Genomic DNA, 18,352 nt, shown 5'->3' on the forward strand with positions numbered 1-18,352 from the left:
GGTGACATCTAGCGAGAGTTAAGTTTTGAGTAACCTAGGCGAACCACCTTAAATAATATTAATAATGTCTAAACGGAGTGAGGTTCGCAAACTATTATTACGACAATGTACGAAGTCGTCGTGTAGCGTTGTATAACGAAAATCTACAGTGTTTACATTTACAACTCCTAAACAAATGTAAACAAATTAGGAGGTTGGTGCTCTATAAATATTTTGATACTTAGCATTTAGCATCTTTGGCATAGTACTTATGTATTTTTTTGGTGATGGATTAATATTTTGGTATTATCAAGCTAGGTCTTATTGGTCCCACAAACAGCGACTTTCTTTATAAAAATCAGAAAACTGGCGCGCACTGTTGTCATACGTCAAACACAGCAGTCCGCAACGTAGGACGACAACCCACACACAATCCTACGCGGCGGACTACAGCGGCGGGCGGGGCTTGCAGGATTCGTAGGACCCAAGAGGCATCCTACTTGGGTGTTGTAGGACGGCACTTAGTCCGCAACCCCCATACACAATCCTACCCAATGAGGCGGACTACAACGTAGGAGTGTGAATGGAGGGCTTGGCGTGCGGTGCGATATTCTGTTACGGCCTTTAGTTTCGTTACCTGTCAAAAACTGTAACTGTCAGTGTCACTACACTGTCAAAGTCAAAATATTGAGGTCAGCTTAACGCCGTTGTACGCTCGTTTTGTTGTGTTATTTTACTTATTTTTGGGACTATTGAAGTATTCTTGCGCTCCGCACGGTTACCATGATGGACGTAATGCATGCGTGTCGCTGCTGCCTGCGGCGTGCTTCGGACAAGAACCTGACGACGCCGTACACACATCTCGGCAAAACGGAGATATATTCCTACATGATCAAACAGTGCTTCGATATACATGTAAATACTACAATTTAGTTGGTGGATGTGACCTTACACTAGCCTATAATTGCGTTAATTGACAATTGTTTGAATGTGCAGCTGGTGGTGGGCGGCTCGGGCTCGTGCGGCATCTGCTCGGCGTGCGTGGGCCGCCTGAGAGACGCAAGCGACTTCAAGCTGCAAGTGCAGCGCAGCCAGGCGGAGCTGCAGGGAATGCTTATTAAAGGTTGGCTTCAACAACTAATTTTAATTCTCTGATGGTATGGGTGATAGGCTTGTGTCGGTCATGAACTAAGAACTGTTAAGAATGAAATCCCATTAAGGACCGAAAGGAACTAAATCTTTTTGCACGCTCTTAATCAGTCTTTAGGTCCTTTAGTTCAGTGGGATTGGTGAGCGCTTGACATGAGTGAAACAGAAAATAGACTGAACGAAATGGTTCACAATGACGCTGGCACGAGTGTGAACGAGATAAAAGAGTGACAAACAGTCTTACACCTGAAAATTATGAAGAAAAATCAAATATTTTTTATTTTATTTTATTGTGTCTAGCTTTTTGATGTTTAATCGTCATATAGTATCATACAACTTGAATCGTAATTCAGTTGCCAAAGATTTAGAAAAAAACTACTGTAAAATCGATTCATACATTCCCAGCTCTCAAAGACCGAACTGAACTAAAGGAACTAAAAAACCGAACTAGTTCTTTTGACTGATTGACCGAGAGCGGAGCGTTCTTTGTAGTGACCGAGCAGGCACAAGCCTAATGGGTGGGAGTCTTGAGTTCCGCTTGACCGCTTATCCCGAGAATTGGCGTAGGCATTAGTTTTTACGAAAGCGACTGTTATCTGACCTTCCAACCCAGAGGGTAAACTAGACCTTATGGGGTTAGTCCGGTTTCTTCACGATGTTTTTCTTTACGGAAAAGTGGCTAGTAAATATCAAATGATATTTCTTACAGAAGTTTCGAAAACTCATTGGTACGAGCCGGGGTTTGAACCCGCAACCTCCACATTGAAAGTCAAACGCTCTTACTGCTAGGCCACCAGTGCTTGCTTTTACCATTTTGATAGCATTAGCAGGAATGTTTCTCTTCATTAAGTTTCGGGCTTCAGGCTTGTTTAAATTATTTTCTAACATTATTAGGATTCCAAACCTGAAGGGTGACAGATGATACCTTATTATATTTATTTTATTTGGGGCATCATCATTATTAAACTTGTGCTGTCTGTCTGTCTGTGGTGTGTCTCTATTTGAAGAACTAAAGTTTAATTTTCGTAGTTTGTTTTTCTAGTATTTTTATGATTAAATAAAATTTCTTGTGTTGTTCAGCAGAGGCTGCGGTCAAATCTGAGTGGGCTGATGATGGTGCGGACGATAACTCTGTTTTTGATGTGTTATGTGAGTACTTCCTGTCTTGGTAAATTCTTGTTTACCTCTCTTAATACACAATGCTCTATCACTAACTCACTTTGGTGGTAACTAGTGGGAATGACCTCACTTTTATATCCTGTCTGTACTGTACTTAGGTAAATTAACAGAAATTGCGTTTAAGAGATAAACCAGGGTTGTAGTCCGTTGTAGTTACCATGGTGTTGGGTGGAGCTCGGCATAGTTGCTTGCTGTGTGGCATTTTACAAGTAAAATAGCCCCAATGTGTGGTGACCTGACTCTTCATGTATGCTTCATAAAGCGGTGTTTGTTCTGATGTTTATATAATAAAGTTTTGCTTCAGATGAGGAGCCCATACTGGTGGAGCAGTCGGAGGTCGGGGAAGAGAAGAGCGAGGAACTCATGGGTTAGTTCATGTTTTCATACATACAATGTATAATAGTGTCTTTATTGCCCGCGATATAGTTTCATTGTTTTTTATGTTAAATTCCGACGTTCGATTCGTTCGTATAATTGACTATGTGTCTGTGTGCGCGAGAGTTCAAAGCGTTATTTAATATTGTACGTTCTTGTAACAAAGTAAAGGTGATAGTTTTACAAAAGTAAATCATAAATCATGTATTTATTTGTAAACATAGGTTTTTACAGTTATAATTGTACACTTAAAACCGGGCAAGTGCGAGTCGGACTCGCGCACGAAGGGTTCCGTACCATAATGCAAAAAAAAAAAAAGCAAAAAGAAAACGGTCACCCCTCCAAGTACTGACCCCTCCCGACGTTGCTTAACTTTGGTCAAAAATCACGTTTGTTGTATGGGAGCCCCATTTAAATTTTTATTTTATTCTGTTTTTAGTATTTGTTGTTAAAGCGGCAACAGAAATACATCATCTGTGAAAATTTCAACTGTCTAGCTATCACGGTTCGTGAGATACAGCCTGGTGACAGACGGACGGACGGACGGACAGCGAAGTCTTAGTAATAGGGTCCCGTTTTACCCTTTGGGTACGGAACCCTAAAAAAAGAGTATCACTATGTTTAGCCACTAACAATACAAATATTTTCCAGATGGTGCATGCATATTTACAAACTTAATCTTGATCGTAATTTACATTCCTACATATACCTATATAATTAATATTCTGTATCAGACAAATATTCTCCGATCGAGTAGTATGCTTTCCTAACTAAAAATTTAAACAGACTCTTTTTGAAAATACTTATGTCTTCTAATTTAGTGATATCATCTGGCAGTTTGTTATAGAGGTTAGGGGCCATGCCGAAAATACTTTTGGCCATAAAAGCCGTTTTTATTGATGTTATATAAATTTTTGTTGCAGCGACCTGCACTATTGGTAACAGAAAATTGGCCAATATTATTTGTAACATATACCGCTACTTCGTAAATATACAGGCAAGGTAATGTGAGTATGTTGAGCCTGATGAAATTTGGTTTGCTGGTTTCGGTTTGTGGAACCTGACACACTGAATGTAGACATCTTTCTGTGCCTTGAAGGAAGTGTATTCCTTATTCCTAAATATGTAGCAAGTATTGCATATAAACAATTTACGTATTTCTTTCATACACCTACCACCCATATGAGTAGGAATACACAGAAATACAGAACGTTAATATTTTACAGTAATAACAATTTGCCATTGCTTTTGTCTTGTTTATTTTCTTTGAGTCTAAATAATTATTTCTAGGGATGATTTTCAATCTCCTAAGCCTCCTAAGGCCCTCAACCCCACCCATAATACTACTTACTTCAATGTATTTTCAATTGATACAGAGTTGCATTTCTTTCGTTTCTATTGAGTACAAAACAAAATATGTACATTGAACTACGTTTCCAACACTACACCTATATTATGAAATCAACAGTTTTTTTTTTCTTATAGGGTATTTAAAGGCTAGGTTGTGATTGCTTGCCCTTAGAGTATGGTGAGAGCTGGTCAAAGATTGCATATACTGAGTTTATCCATGAAAGCCGAAGACGGCAAGAAGCAGTTTTCTTAGTTTATGGCGACTATTTCCGTTTAAAAACAATTATCACTGCTAACATAACTGTCATCTGCTGTGGTGTGCATATCGTGTCGTAAATATAACTAATATTAACTATTACATGTGACGCAGTTCCTTGTTATTGTTCCAGATATAGACCCCCTCGTCAAGTCGGAGACGGATGATGTGATGAGTGACGGCGACTCGTCAGCGGCGGGTTAGTGCGGTCATGTTGTCCTGCTCTTCTCCGTCCTGCTACTATACATTCATAGTGATATTCAGAGGAAAGCCGTGGTCGTATTAATACCACGTAACCCACAAAATAATTAATACTACTAAGCGATGAGCTTTAGGGCAAATTATCAATCAACCACGTCTGTCATCTGAATTTTAGTATGAATTTCAATATATTACATTTGGTAACTGTTAGACTGCCAGAATTACGTCTTAGTATAAAAGCTGAAAGTTTTTCTATAAATGGCCCCTTAATAGGTAAGAAATGATCCCGGTTATGAAACCTGGGTCGTGGTGGGTTTGGCAGCCATCAGGTAATGAAGGTGTATAAAATTATGGCTTAAAAACGTCATAGTATACCAGCTGAATTTTATATACAACATATTGAGGGAACTATAAAATGATGTTTCTTAAGTTGCCAGACATTTTGATGGTTGCAACCCCCAGCCAGATACCCTTAAAAGTTAGGTATGGCACTAACTCGCACGCAAAATTAAGTTTGTTTCCTATTGAAATCCTGCATTATATAATAAAAGAACAAAGGATATATCAATATCCCGTTTCAACACTTTGTTAATTTGTGTTCCAGTGTGTTCGGAGGGCAGCGCCGCCCGCGCCAGGGAACAGCTCGCGATGGCTTGTTCCGTGGTGCTCGAGCGCCTCCGCGGCGACGCGACTGTTCACAGTGGAGGCAAACCATACCGCTGCGAACACTGTGGCAAGCATTTCATGAACAAGTCTGTTTTACGAGAACACATTCAACACACCCACTCATTGACCGGACAGAAACTATTTGCTTGTGAAGTTTGTAGTTCTACGTTTCAAACCGAATTGCTTGTAACAGAACACGAGAAGAGCGAACACGGTATTACAAATTTTATGTGTGCAGAATGTGAGTATACAACACGTACCAAGAAAAGTTTGGAGACTCATTTAAAGAGTCACTCTTTGGAGAATATATTCAATTGTAGTCACTGTAGATACACAAGTTCTTGTAAAAGCGATTTACACAAACACCAAACAATACACATGGCTGGAAATACTTTTAAGTGTAGCGACTGTGATTTCAAATGCAATGATGAATCAAAACTGCGACGTCACCAGAAGACGCACAACCGGCGGCACCAGAGAATACTCACTAGAAAAAAACCTTACAAATGTAGTCATTGCGACTACAAGTGCAGTGTTAGTTCTATGTTACGAACACACGAAAGAACACATACTGGGGCGAAGCCTTTTCAGTGTAGCTACTGTAATTATAAATGCAGTCAGAAGTCAAACTTACAACGACACTTGATGATACATACTGGGGTGAAGCCATTTCAGTGTAGCCACTGTGATTACAAATGCAGTCGTAAATTATCCTTACAACGACACCTGATGATACATACTGGGGTGAAGCCATTTCAGTGTAGCCACTGTGATTACAAATGCAGTCGTAAATCATCCTTACAATTACACCAAAGGATACACACTGGAGAAAAGCCTTACAAATGTAGTAATTGCGACTACAAGTGCAGTGATAGTTCAGCCTTACGAAGACATGAAAGGACACATACTGGCGAGAAGCCTGTTCAGTGTAGCCACTGTGAATACAAATGCAATCAGAAATCATACTTACAAAAACACCTACTGAAACATACGGGGGCGAAACCATTTCAGTGTAGCCACTGTGATTACAAAAGCAGTCGGAAGTCAAACTTACAACATCACCTGTCGATACATACTGGGGCGAAGCCATTTCAGTGTAGCCACTGTGATTACAAATGCAGTCGGAAGTCACAATTACAACAACACCTGATGATACATACTGGGGTGAAGCTATTTACATGTAGCCACTGTGATTACAAATGCACTAAAAAATCGAATTTGAAAACACACCAGAGGAGGATACACACTCGAGAAAAGCCTTTCATATGTACTCATTGTGATTACAAATTCAGCGATAAATCCAGCCTGCGACGTCACCAGATGACGCACGGGACGAATTTTAAAAAGCAATAATAGCGACTGCAAGTGCAGTCTGAAACAGCACCTGCGGAGACACCAGATGAGACGCGGAAGAGAACCCTTATTATAGGGATCGTTCGCGGCGGAGGGTATGTCGCCTTTTGTCCTAAATCGGAAAGTTAAACCTGACATTGACACATCGCAATAAGCAGGGGGCTCCTGTGCTGCTCCTACAGTACAAACATAATGTACTTGTACAAATGTAATCACTTAATATTAAAATACAGTGGTGAAGTATATTAGTGTCGATCCGCTAGTTAGTGCAGTGAGTGAGCGCTGTGAGCGAAGTGGTGAGACGTGGCTTCCGAGCCGGAGGTCGTGGCCTCAAACTACAAACACCACCGACTTACTCGGGACTTATGTACATATAGGTATTAGAATTAGAATTATTTTATTCTTAAGCACAAAGAAACGAAACATTACTTAATATGAAAGGAAACACAGAATAAGATTAAAGTGCCAGGAAATGTCCTCACCTCAGCATATATGTTGCTGGTGGCTTCCAGCGCTGATATTCCGATGAGACCTTCAAGTGAGAAGAACCACGGAAGGTAACAGACCAGAAGAAAGACGTAAAATAACGTAACAAGTTAAATAAGAAAAAGTTACACAGCAAGAAGATACAAGATAATGTCTAAATCAAAGTATCGTTTGATATTTACCAGTTGCTTTGAAGTTTGCTTGCTTAAGGAAAATCTCACGGGGAAGCCTGCATATTAAAGTAATTTTATTACAAATTTCGAAGGTCTCGGTGCCCACAGCGGCTTGAGGCTGCTGTGTTGTTAGAAAATATAAAGAGTGACTTTGTATTCCACTATAGTTAATTAGTATAATTACTAGAATTAATTGATGTAGGTACACACTCGTATCGTCCAATAAAAATTAATATTTCTATTTTACTTCTTTTTTAAAACCCTTTTATTTATTTTGAAATACTTATCCAATGACATACCACACCATAAAGAAAAAGCAAAAAAAGAAAAACGATCCCCACTTTACGTAAATGGGAGATTTACGTGTAGGGGATATTTATTATCTTCTTTCTTTATTAATAAACGCGAGTCGCTTTAACGGTAGACCTAAATGAAATTATGCTCAATCGAAAGAGCTTGAAAAAATATCACTTTTGAATCGAGAACGTGTATCCGCAAAATTCGTATTGTCGAGTATTTTGCATTTAAAAGTGAAAAAATTTCGACAAACAATACTAAAGGCTCAATTTGTTGGTTGACATTTGACAGCTATGCGTTGCGTTTAGAAACTGCAAACATGCTTACAAGTTAAGCCTCCTCCACACTCGTGCGCGAGTCGCGGCGCCAAGCCGCGAACTCGAGTGTGGCGTCGATTTTCGCAGACAGCGAAATCGACTCCACACTCGCGTTCGCGGCTTCGCCCGCGATTCACGCGCATAGTCTGGAGGGGGCTTTAGGTTGGTCTTTTTTTTTATAAAAAGTAAGACGAATATTACTGCTTATTTGATGACTCCGGTATGTATAATGGTTATTATTTGTGGACATATGGATATGTATACCGGTATAATTATTACATTTTTTTTTAAGCCAGAACGTGCGATAGTCTGTTACGGCTTTTAAGACGATAGCAACACTGCCTAGACGTCAACGACGGCTGTTATTCGAAAATACTTTATCCGGTACTCCAGACGTGATAAAAACCTGTTAAATAGTGTATTGTGTGTGTTAACAATAAAAAAAATAGTCACCGAACATAGTGCAAAGTGCAAACGCCATCGTAACGTAACGAGATTTGAACTTCAAAGCGTTCCATGGGTGTATTGTATGTAGTGTAAACATCGGTCTCTCAGTTGTATTTTAATATTTCAGAATTGGAATTTAATATTTCAGAAACGACATTGTTCGAAGGGCGCTGGTGTCAGCCAATGCCCCGTGTGTACTGGAGCCGCCGGGCCTCAGTCGGTCACAAGGCAAAAGTCAGCACATTTGCCGCCACGCACCTTGGCCGCACTGTGAGGTCGGCAGGTGCAGCCGCTGAGCAGGCGGCGTCCCTTAAGAGGGACAAGTACTCGGGTTTAACGAACTACTTGTTCGTTCCCTTGGCTGTGGAGACATCGGGGTGTTGGTGCGCGGAGGCGAAAACCTTTCTCGGGGAGCTGGGGCGTCGCCTGCGGCAGAGGGGTCTCGACCCCCGCTCCGGGTTGTTCCTGGCGCAGAGGTTGTCCATCGCGGTTCAACGCGGTAACGCGGCAAGTGTGATGGGCACCTTTGCGCCGGGGGCGATGCGGGGTGGGTTGTTTGAATAGTTTTTTAGGTTAGTTTAAGTTTAGGTTTAGATGTAATTTATAGTTTTAAGTTTCGTAGTTTTTAAGTGAAATTATTGTTTATTAATGCTGATTATTTTGATGATCCCTATTATTTATTTAATTTTCAGAATGGTTCCAAATATTCTTACATGTCAAGGCACTACTAGCTACCTGGAAATGCAAGTGAAAGCAACCTTGAAGCAGCTGTGATAAACTAATAAGTGAGCGAGATGAAAATAACGTTGTTCAAAGAAACTTTGAGTTTAAGTGCTAGCTGACTGTAACTAACTCTAATTAAGTACATTGACAGTGTGAAACGGTGCAAAAAGCTACAGTGTATTGTGGACATATTTAATAACTGTGCTTTAGACTATGAATCAAATTTGAGGTGTATCGGTGAATTGGAAAGTGAACTGCATAAAGCTAATAAGTTATCTCCGGAGTCAATGTAAGTTGAATATAAGATTAAATATAATAAGATATATAGATAGTATATATGTCGCAGTCAAAAGTGTGAACTGGTCAAAAGAACTTTTAACCGACAAAAACAGGCAAAACTGCTTTTGACTGAGCATGTTGGTCAAAAGTAGTTTTACCTGAAAATCATTGGTTAATAGTAATTGTGTTGTGACTGTTACTATCAGTGAAAAGTACTTGCAGAGATAGGTAGGTTAGGGTTATTTTTTTGCTACGCCCAAAAAACGAAACTGTTCCCAGAGATAGGTAGGTTAGGGTTATTTTTTTTTGCTACGCCCTAAAAACGAAACTGCTGCTGCAGTTCACACTTTTGACTGCAACAGGTTGGGCTGGACATATGGCAAGGAAAGGTAAAGATAAGTGGGATAGAGAGGAAGCGGAATTGTATCCTAGAGATGGAAAAAGGAGAGAAGGGAGACCAATAATGAGGTGGTCGGATGACATAAAGAAGCATGCGGGACCGAATTGGATAGGGACGGCAAGGGATAGAGAGCTGTGGAGAGAGCTGGGGGAGGCCGCTACTATTGAAGTTTGTCGCAGGCCAGCTGACTACGTAGGAAACATATGCCTTAACCTAGCCCTTGACGGCCCCCGACCCCGCGGCAGACCAAAAAAGCGATGGCTCGATGTCGTGAAAGCAGATATGAGCGTGAACGGGCTCACACGAGGCAACGCCCAGGATCGCGCAAAGTGGAGGAAAGCAAGTAGGAAAGCGGACCCTGGCAGAAGCCGGGATAACGCTAGGTAGAAGAAGAAGAAGAAGCCTAATTGCAGCTTCCTAGCACTAACGATCACGGAGCAAAGCCGCGGACGGACAGACGGGCATGGCGAAACTATTAGGGCGCCTAGTTGACTACGGAACCCTCATAGGATCACTCGTGTCTGTCGCCCCTCTGTTTCGGCCAGAGTGCCACGAACTACCGATTTAGTTGAAAATCTCTGCGTTAGGCGGGGCTGCTTCTGAGAATAATATACATTTTTACATCCCCCCCACCTCTTCTCCGAAACTATTACTATGCCTTAAATTAAAACTCACGACATTACCTATAAACACCTTTGTTGCCCTGATATGTCCACTCAATATCCTGACGAAGGCTGGGAGCACACCGCGGGCACGCAGCAGCGCACCTGCTCGCGCGTGTACTGGCCCGCGCTCACTTGAAGCATTTAATATTGATGGCGCCTCCACTCTCCCCCACGTTAGCACTAGCAGATATGCGGCTCTGCGTTGTTTAAGTAAAGATAAGGGGAAGGTACAGTCAGCTTCAATAGTAGCGGATGGAACAACGCGTCTAAAGTATCTGCCACCAAGAATACTTTTCCAAATAGAGATAAATCTCTACAGTTCGTGTCAAAAAGCCTCTGTTAGGCACAGCACAGGGCACAGTCTTGTTGTTCTACTTACATATGTATTTTTGTGAAGCTATTAGAGAAGAGAGAGCTTTTGCTGGTGATGCTGCTGACTGTACAATACGGCACACGTGTCGGCGCTCTTACACTTCCAGAACATGTAGACACACAATACTTACCGCTGCGCCACACCGACTCGGCGCCTCGAGAACGGCCGGTACGTGAACCCGCACTGAGCAAGTAATAGACTCGAGTAAAAAGGACTCTCTCGTCTAGTATTAACGTCTACCTGGTCAGGATCGTAGTTACAGTGGCGCCTACCGCCAACCTCTTCAATAGTTCGTTCGTCTATTTGCTTCTCTGTCGCTCTTGTATCATTTAAACGATAGAGGCAAAAAGACAATAGAACAAACGAAGTGGTTCGCGGTCATAGCACTGGCACAGTAATTGTAAGTATAGGCTGTGGCCTTGGTGACGGGATTATTACATTTACCCTTTTTCAGGACACTCTGGACAGGTAGGTAAATGTTGCGACGCGGATACCGGATGTTACCGACCATACACCCAATTGCCTTGACCTTCTGCTGACAACTGATCCAGACAGGCACTCGGTTTCGGTCTCAGCTCCGCTAGGATCGTCCGATCACTGTCTAGTGAAATCCGTGTCGATCCACTCTCCTCCTGATCTCTGCCCTAGGGGCACGAGGAGAGTATGGCGATACGAGTCAGCGGACTGGGATGAGATGCGGCATTTCTTTGCGTCTTTCCCCTGGCAGCAGGTCTGTTTTTTTCTTCGGGTGACCCCTCGTGTTCTGCTGAGGCTGTTGCGGATGTGATTCGGCAGGGAATGGAATATTTCATTCCGTTCTCCGACCTATCGCTCGATCACAAGACCCGAGCATGGTACAATTCGGACTGTGCTCGAGCCGAGGCCCTTAAGCAGTCTGCATACCAGGCTTGGGTATTAGCCCGCGATACCAAAGCTGGAGCACAGAGGGTTCGCGCGAGGAAAAAAGCCTTTAACTCAGCTGCCAAGTCCTGCAAACGGGTGCTTCGAAAGGCTCGATTCGACCACGTCAGTCGAATAGGGGCCAAACTCGCCTCCTACCCTCCTGGTAGCAAGCGGTTCTGGTCCCTGTCGAAAGCGGTCGAATCCAACTTCTGCCGACCCACATTGCCACCTCTGCAGAAACCTGATGGGACACTGGCCCACTCCGCGACAGAGAAAGCAAACTTGTTTGCTTCTCTGTTTGCGAGCAATTCACGTCTAGACGCAGGCTCAAAACTTCCACCTACGCTACCTCAATGCAGTTCCTCTATGCAGAGAATTGCTATTCATCAAAAAGAGGTACGCCGAGCTCTGCAGAATCTTGACGTGAATAAGGCCAATGGACCAGACGGTATACCTGCACGTGTACTAAAGCAGTGTGCGCCTGAGTTGTCTCCTGTACTGACACGCCTGTACCGCCTCTCTCTCCAAACAAGAACGGTGCCGAAATCCTGGAAGCTTGCAAACGTGCAGCCAGTACCCAAGAAGGGTAGTCGTGCTGATCCCTGCAATTACCGACCAATCGCCATTACCTCCATGCTCTGTAAAGTCATGGAAAGGGTACTTAACGGCAAGCTGCTGGCATACCTCGAAGCAAATGATCTGCTCAGTGACCGTCAATATGGCTTTCGCCGAGGTCGGTCTACTGGGGATCTTTTAGCGTATGTCACGCACTGCTGCGGCGAGGCCATCGAGAGGAACGGTGAAGCGCTTGCTGTTTCACTGGACATCTCGAAGGCCTTTGACAGGGTTTGGCACGCAAGTCTCCTTAGCAAGCTTCCTGCATACGGCATCCCTGCTGACTTTTGTAGCTGGCTATCTGATTTCTTGAGTGAACGGTCGATCAGAGTAGTTATTGATGGCTGCTCTTCGGACCTCATGGCCATTGACGCCGGTGTTCCTCAGGGGTCTGTTCTCTCCGCAACCCTTTTCCTGCTCCACATTAACGACATGCTGCAGCCCAGCATTGTAGGTTATGCAGATGACAGTACGGTTGTTGAGAGATATTTGGCTAGTGCAGGGGACAGCAGGGAGGATATACGTTCACAGAGAGAGGCCATGGTTGAGCGAATGAGCTTGACCCTTAGTCTCGTTTCCCAGTGGGGTGATGACAATCTGGTCACGTTCAATGCCTCCAAAACGCAGACGTGTCTATTTTCCGCAAAACGGAGTCCATTCGACCTGACTCCTTCTTTCCGGGGTGCATCTGTACCTATTACCGACAGCCTGGAACTCCTCGGCATGGAGCTGAGTTCAGTCCTCAGCTTCGGCAGTTTCATTGAGTCTAAAGCACAAACTGCGGCCAGAAAGCTGGGCGTCCTAAATAAGGTGAAGCGATACTTCACACCTGGACAGCTTCTAACACTTTACAAAGCTCAAGTCCGGTCGTGTATGGAGTATTGCAGCCACCTGTGGGATGGCTCAGCTAAATACCAACTCGCCGCTTTGGACTCAGTGTGCCCAAGAGCTACACGAGCTTATTCCACCGTCCCCATTCTACCATCGGACTTTTAGACGCACGGCCGGTTTCCATCCTTACTTGGTAGATATTCCCCCAATTCGCACGAAGCGCTTTGCTTCTACTTTCCTTATGCGCACTGCCAAGGAATGGAATTCCTTGCCGGCGTCTATATTTCTGTGTTCTTATAACCCGGCAACCTTCAAATCAAGAGTGAACAGGCACCTTCTGGGCGAGCTCGCTCCATCGTAGGCCACGTCTACGCCTCGGCTAGTCTGTGGCCATGAGTAAGCCCATTCATAATAATAAAAATAAAAAAACTCTCTGTTGAGAAAGTTAGAGAAAGCTATATGTTGTGTCTCTGTCCTTCTTAACGTCAACATAGCGAAAAGTGTTTGGCGAAAGGATAGATATAATAACCCCTCGTCTCCCTTGCGATGTCCCAGCATTTTACCAGTGGGGAGACACTCCTGACTTCGGGCAAATTCGGCTCCGTTCGGCTCAGCATTGCTCCGAGCAATTATTAGGGTTGGCACCACTTGACTTCCTTTTGCGTGCACGACCACAGATAAGATAATCACTTGAATTTTGACAACTCTAAATAGCCGAAAGGGATAGTAGAGCGCTAGTGGCCTAGCGGTAAGAGCGTGAAACTTGCAATCCGGAGGTCGGTTTTCGAAATATAATTTTACTAAATAAATAGCCGCCAGTACTAGAGTCACGGCCGCGCACATCGCCCCGGCCACTTCTCTACTCCCAATCCGCGCGCCGCGAGTAGGTAGTCGGGTTAAACTAACTATGCACCGTGTTTAATACCACAGAGTGTGCAAGTTTGACGTTTAGGATAACGCTTCCACGTCCTGTGCTCTATCAAAAACGGTGCAGAGTTAGCTTAGCACGACTATGTTCCTCCTGCGAAGTAAGTCCCTCAACCTATGACACACACTACAGGAATGAAAAATAAAACAATAAAAATGTACATCACCAACATTTTATTTCATGTTAGTATTTATTCATTTAAAAATAAATGGTGCAGTCATGTAGTATTCACCAGATATTTCCGAGGATCCGTAGCGAGGGATGTGTTTGTTAAGAACCTATAGAATCACAACACGCTGAGCGAGGAAAACAAACGAAGAGATTCTGTTAGATCTTAAAAAGACATCTCTGCGTAGCGCACATCTCTGGTGAAACCGCAACGTTAAGAAGCCTCTCGCCGCGACACACGGCACTCGCTCGTCCTGCGCGACACACGCCGGCACGACACCGGGAACACATCATGCACGCGCGTGCAAGGGAACCACGACACACACATCACTCAGCCCACACCCGACACATGCTCCACCGGTATACTTATTCTCACCACTTGCGGAACTACACTAGGGTTTTCAAACGAAATATTTTGTTCTTAGGTGGATTTGTAATGCGTTCTTATGTCGACTACTTGCAGTGGCTTCTCATAAGTGTGTATTCTTTGATGTATATTTTCTCCCTTCACTCGCAAAGACTACATTTGTACCGCTTCTCTCTAGAATGTTTCTTTAGAGACACTTTTAGTGGCACATGCCACATTTAGGGAATCCAATCCTGCATGAGGAATTCGATCTCGGTATTCAGCGGGATTCTAGTTCTCAGTCCCGCTGGATCCCGGTATTTACTTCCCATCCCAGCAAGTTAGTACATGGTTTTACCGGTATTTAATTTCAAGGTTTATTAAAGCAAATATTAAACAAAATTTATAATTTTTATAAAACTTCTATTTAAGTTCTTAAAAATTACAAAACTATTAGTAGTATAAAATATGTCCCATAGTTTTATTATTGCTTTACACAACTCGCATTTAGCACTCTACGCCAGTCAAATTAGATAAAAGCGTTTTGAGGAATTAATTCCCAGAAAGCTGGCAATCATTTTAATACCTGCATTTGGTCCTAAATAGGGTTTGCAATCCGGATCCGAAATGTATGAAATTATCCGGATCTGGATCCGGATCCGCGGATCTTCCCATACATTTCGGATCCGTCGTGCAAACCCTAGTCCTAAATCCTTCTACATCGTGTGGTTTTGTCAATCCAAGGTAAAGTGTATCTCCCAAGGCTCCCAAAATGTATCCACACCTCCTGGAATGGAGCAAACTCGACTTACACTAATTTAGTACCAAATGAAGGTATTAAGACGATTTCCAGCTTGTTGGGAATTAATTCCAGGAAACAATCTAATTTGACTGGCCTACTCTGCGAATCTTCCAAAAATACTTCCACGCACAGTTATATTCCAAGATTTATTTCTAAGTACTGTTTCCAGTCGGTACTAGGAATTTTTTAATACACCGTCTCCGACATAATCTACAATATTTACAAGCAAAAATACTTCTTAATATAAATAAATGTTTAGGTACTTTTGAAAACTCAAATAAAAACCGGGCAAGTGCGAGTCGGACTCGCGCACGAAGGGTTCCGTACCATAATGCAAAAAAAAGCAAAAAATAACGGTCACCCATCCAAGTACTGACCACTCCCGACGTTGCTTAACTTTGGTCAAAAATCACGTTTGTTGTATGGGAGCCCCATTTAAATCTTTATTTTATTCTATTTTTAGTATTTGTTGTTATAGCGGCAACAGAAATACATCATCTGTGAAAATTTCAACTGTCTAGCTATCACGGTTCGCGAGATACAGCCTGGTGACAGACGGACGGACGGACGGACAGCGAAGTGTGTGTTGTATTATGTGTAGAGTTAAAGGTGACTCAGCTCAGGTAAGAAAGCACATCAAATTGTATGAAAGCATCTCATAACAATCAGTTAGATTCATATAATATGTATTCTCATTTCTTTTATTGATTTTATTTTCTTTTCCTTTTGTAAGATTTGATTTGTTTTCTGAAAGAGCTACGTATTTGTGATTTCATGTGCATATATGTTTATTTTTTATATCAAATTCTATAAAGTTATGTACTCACTGAGTATAATTGCATGAATTCTATAGTAATTTAAATTGTATTAATTACTCGTAATGCATGTTAATTATAAGATGTAATAATGTTTTGAAAAGATGTGTCCCGCCGAGTTTGTTGCCGGTCCCATATTGGGATACCCTCCTCCAATTGAGGGGGGATTTAAATCTTCTCGGGGCAGAGGTGTACGGTTGGAGCCGGTAAATTTATTTGACGTTCATAAGCGCATTGTAATATGCCTACTTGAATAAACTATTTTTTATCTTTATCTTTATCTTATCTTGAAGTCTTAGTAATAGTCCCGTTTTACCCTTTGGGTACGGAACCCTAAAAAACGTTGCTCAATGCACAAATTGTTGCGTAACGTCGTAATCACAAGTTCAAACTATAGGAAAAATAACAGACAAATTCGGGCGAATTTCTCTTCCGTGGCCTTAATTCCCTAATCCACAGACGCACCTCGGCTCCGAGCAGAAATCTCGCCAGTTGGTGCGCGCCCGCGCCGTTGTTACTTGTAGTAACAACGAACACGCAAAAACTAAGTATCCCGCTTAATTTACGAGCGGGATTAATCCCACAAATCGCATATATATGCATATATTGCTTTTTGCATTCCCTAGTCACATTGTTATGCCATAGTATGCACCGTCTGATGCCTTATTAACTGTGATTTCAAACTGCATTTGTAGTCACAATCGCTACATTTCAATGGCTTCTCGCCAGTATGTGTCCTTTGATGCCTTCGTAAGGATGAATTATTACTGCACTTGTAGTCGCAATGACTACATGTGTACGGCTTCTCTCCAGTGTGTATTCTTTGGTGAACTACAAGGCTTTTTTTATGACTGCATTTGTAATCACAGTGGCTACAGTGAAATGGCTTATCGCCAGTATGTGTTCTTTCGTGTTCTCGTAAGGTTGACCTTTGACTGCATTTGTAATCGCAATGACTACATGTGTACGGCTTCTCTCCAGTGTGAATCCTCTGGTGTGTTAACAAAGTTCCTTTTTGCCTGCAGCTGTATTCGCAATCGTTACACTTAAATGGCTTCGCCCCAGTATGTATCGTCAGGTGTAGTTGTAAATTTGACTTCTGACTGCATTTGTAATCACAGTGTTTACACAGAAAAGGCTTCTCGCCAGTATGTGTTCGTTCGTGTCTGCGTAAGCTTGACTTATCACTGAACTTGTGATCGCATTGGCTACACTGAAAAGGCTTCTCCCCTCCAGTATGTATTCTTTGGTGTCTTTGTAAGGTTGATTTCAGAATGCACTTGTAATCACAGCGGCTACACTGAAATGGCTTTGCCCCAGTATGTAACATCAGGTGATTTCGTAAGGTTGATTTCTGAATGCACTTGTAATCACAGCGGCTACATTGTAATGGCTTCGCCCCAGTATGTAACATCAGGTGATTTCGTAAGGTTGATTTCTGAATGCACTTGTAATCACAGTGGCTACACTGAAATTGCTTTGCCCCAGTATGTGTCCTTTCATGACTCCGTAAGGCTGAAATGTCACTGCACTTGTAGTCACAATTACTACACTTGTAAGGCTTTTCTCCAGTATGTATCCTCTGGTGTCTTTGCAATTTTGATTTTTGTGCGCATTTGTAATCGCAGTGGCTACATTGAAATGGCTTCGCCCCAGTATGTACCATCAGGTGTTGTTCTAAGTGTGATTTCCGACTGCATTTGTAATCACAGCGGCTACATTGAAATGGCTTCGCCCCAGTATGTAACATCAGGTGATTTCGTAAGTTTGATTTCTGAATGCACTTGTAATCACAGTGGCTACACTGAAATTGCTTTGCCCCAGTATGTGTCTTTTCATGACTCCGTAAGGCTGAAATGTCACTGCACTTGTAGTCACAATTACTACACTTGTAAGGCTTTTCTCCAGTATGTATCCTCTGGTGTCGTTGCAATTTTGATTTTTGTGCGCATTTGTAATCGCAGTGGCTACATTGAAAAGACTTCTCGCCGGTGCGTGTTTTGTTGTGTTTTCGTAACATAGAACTAGCACTGCACTTATATTTGCTACTACATTTGTAAGGTTTTTTTCTAGGAATAATTCTCTGGTGCCTGCGGTAGTGCGTCTTCTGGTGACGTCGCAGTTTTGATTCATCATGGTATTTGAAATTCCAGTCGCTACACTTAATAGGATTTCCAGCAATATGTATCGTTTGGTGTTTGTGTAAATCACTTTTACACGAACTTGTGTAACTACAGTGACTACAATTGAAATTATTCTCCAAAGAGTGACTCTTT

At 42.5% G+C, this 18,352-nt stretch overlaps 3 protein-coding genes across 3 annotated transcripts in view; 2 read left to right on the plus strand and 1 right to left on the minus strand.

Moving 5' to 3' along the window:
• LOC134673871 (oocyte zinc finger protein XlCOF6-like) overlaps window positions 1-18,352 on the minus strand; it is a 233,302-nt gene that overhangs the window by 190,265 nt on the left and 24,685 nt on the right. The window lies entirely within an intron of this gene.
• The window catches only part of LOC134673873 (uncharacterized), a 244,826-nt gene that overhangs the window by 16,451 nt on the left and 210,023 nt on the right, over window positions 1-18,352 (plus strand). The window lies entirely within an intron of this gene.
• On the plus strand, window positions 4,392-7,361 carry LOC134673814 (oocyte zinc finger protein XlCOF7.1-like). The gene is made up of 2 exons (XM_063531840.1): window positions 4,392-4,487; window positions 5,094-7,361. The coding sequence occupies exons 1-2, from the start codon at window positions 4,460-4,462 to the stop codon at window positions 6,506-6,508; spliced, it is 1,443 nt and encodes a 480-aa protein (XP_063387910.1). The 5' UTR covers window positions 4,392-4,459; the 3' UTR covers window positions 6,509-7,361.

This window comes from Cydia fagiglandana, chromosome 19 (assembly GCF_963556715.1).
Source record: "Cydia fagiglandana chromosome 19, ilCydFagi1.1, whole genome shotgun sequence".
NCBI lineage: Eukaryota > Metazoa > Arthropoda > Insecta > Lepidoptera > Tortricidae > Cydia > Cydia fagiglandana.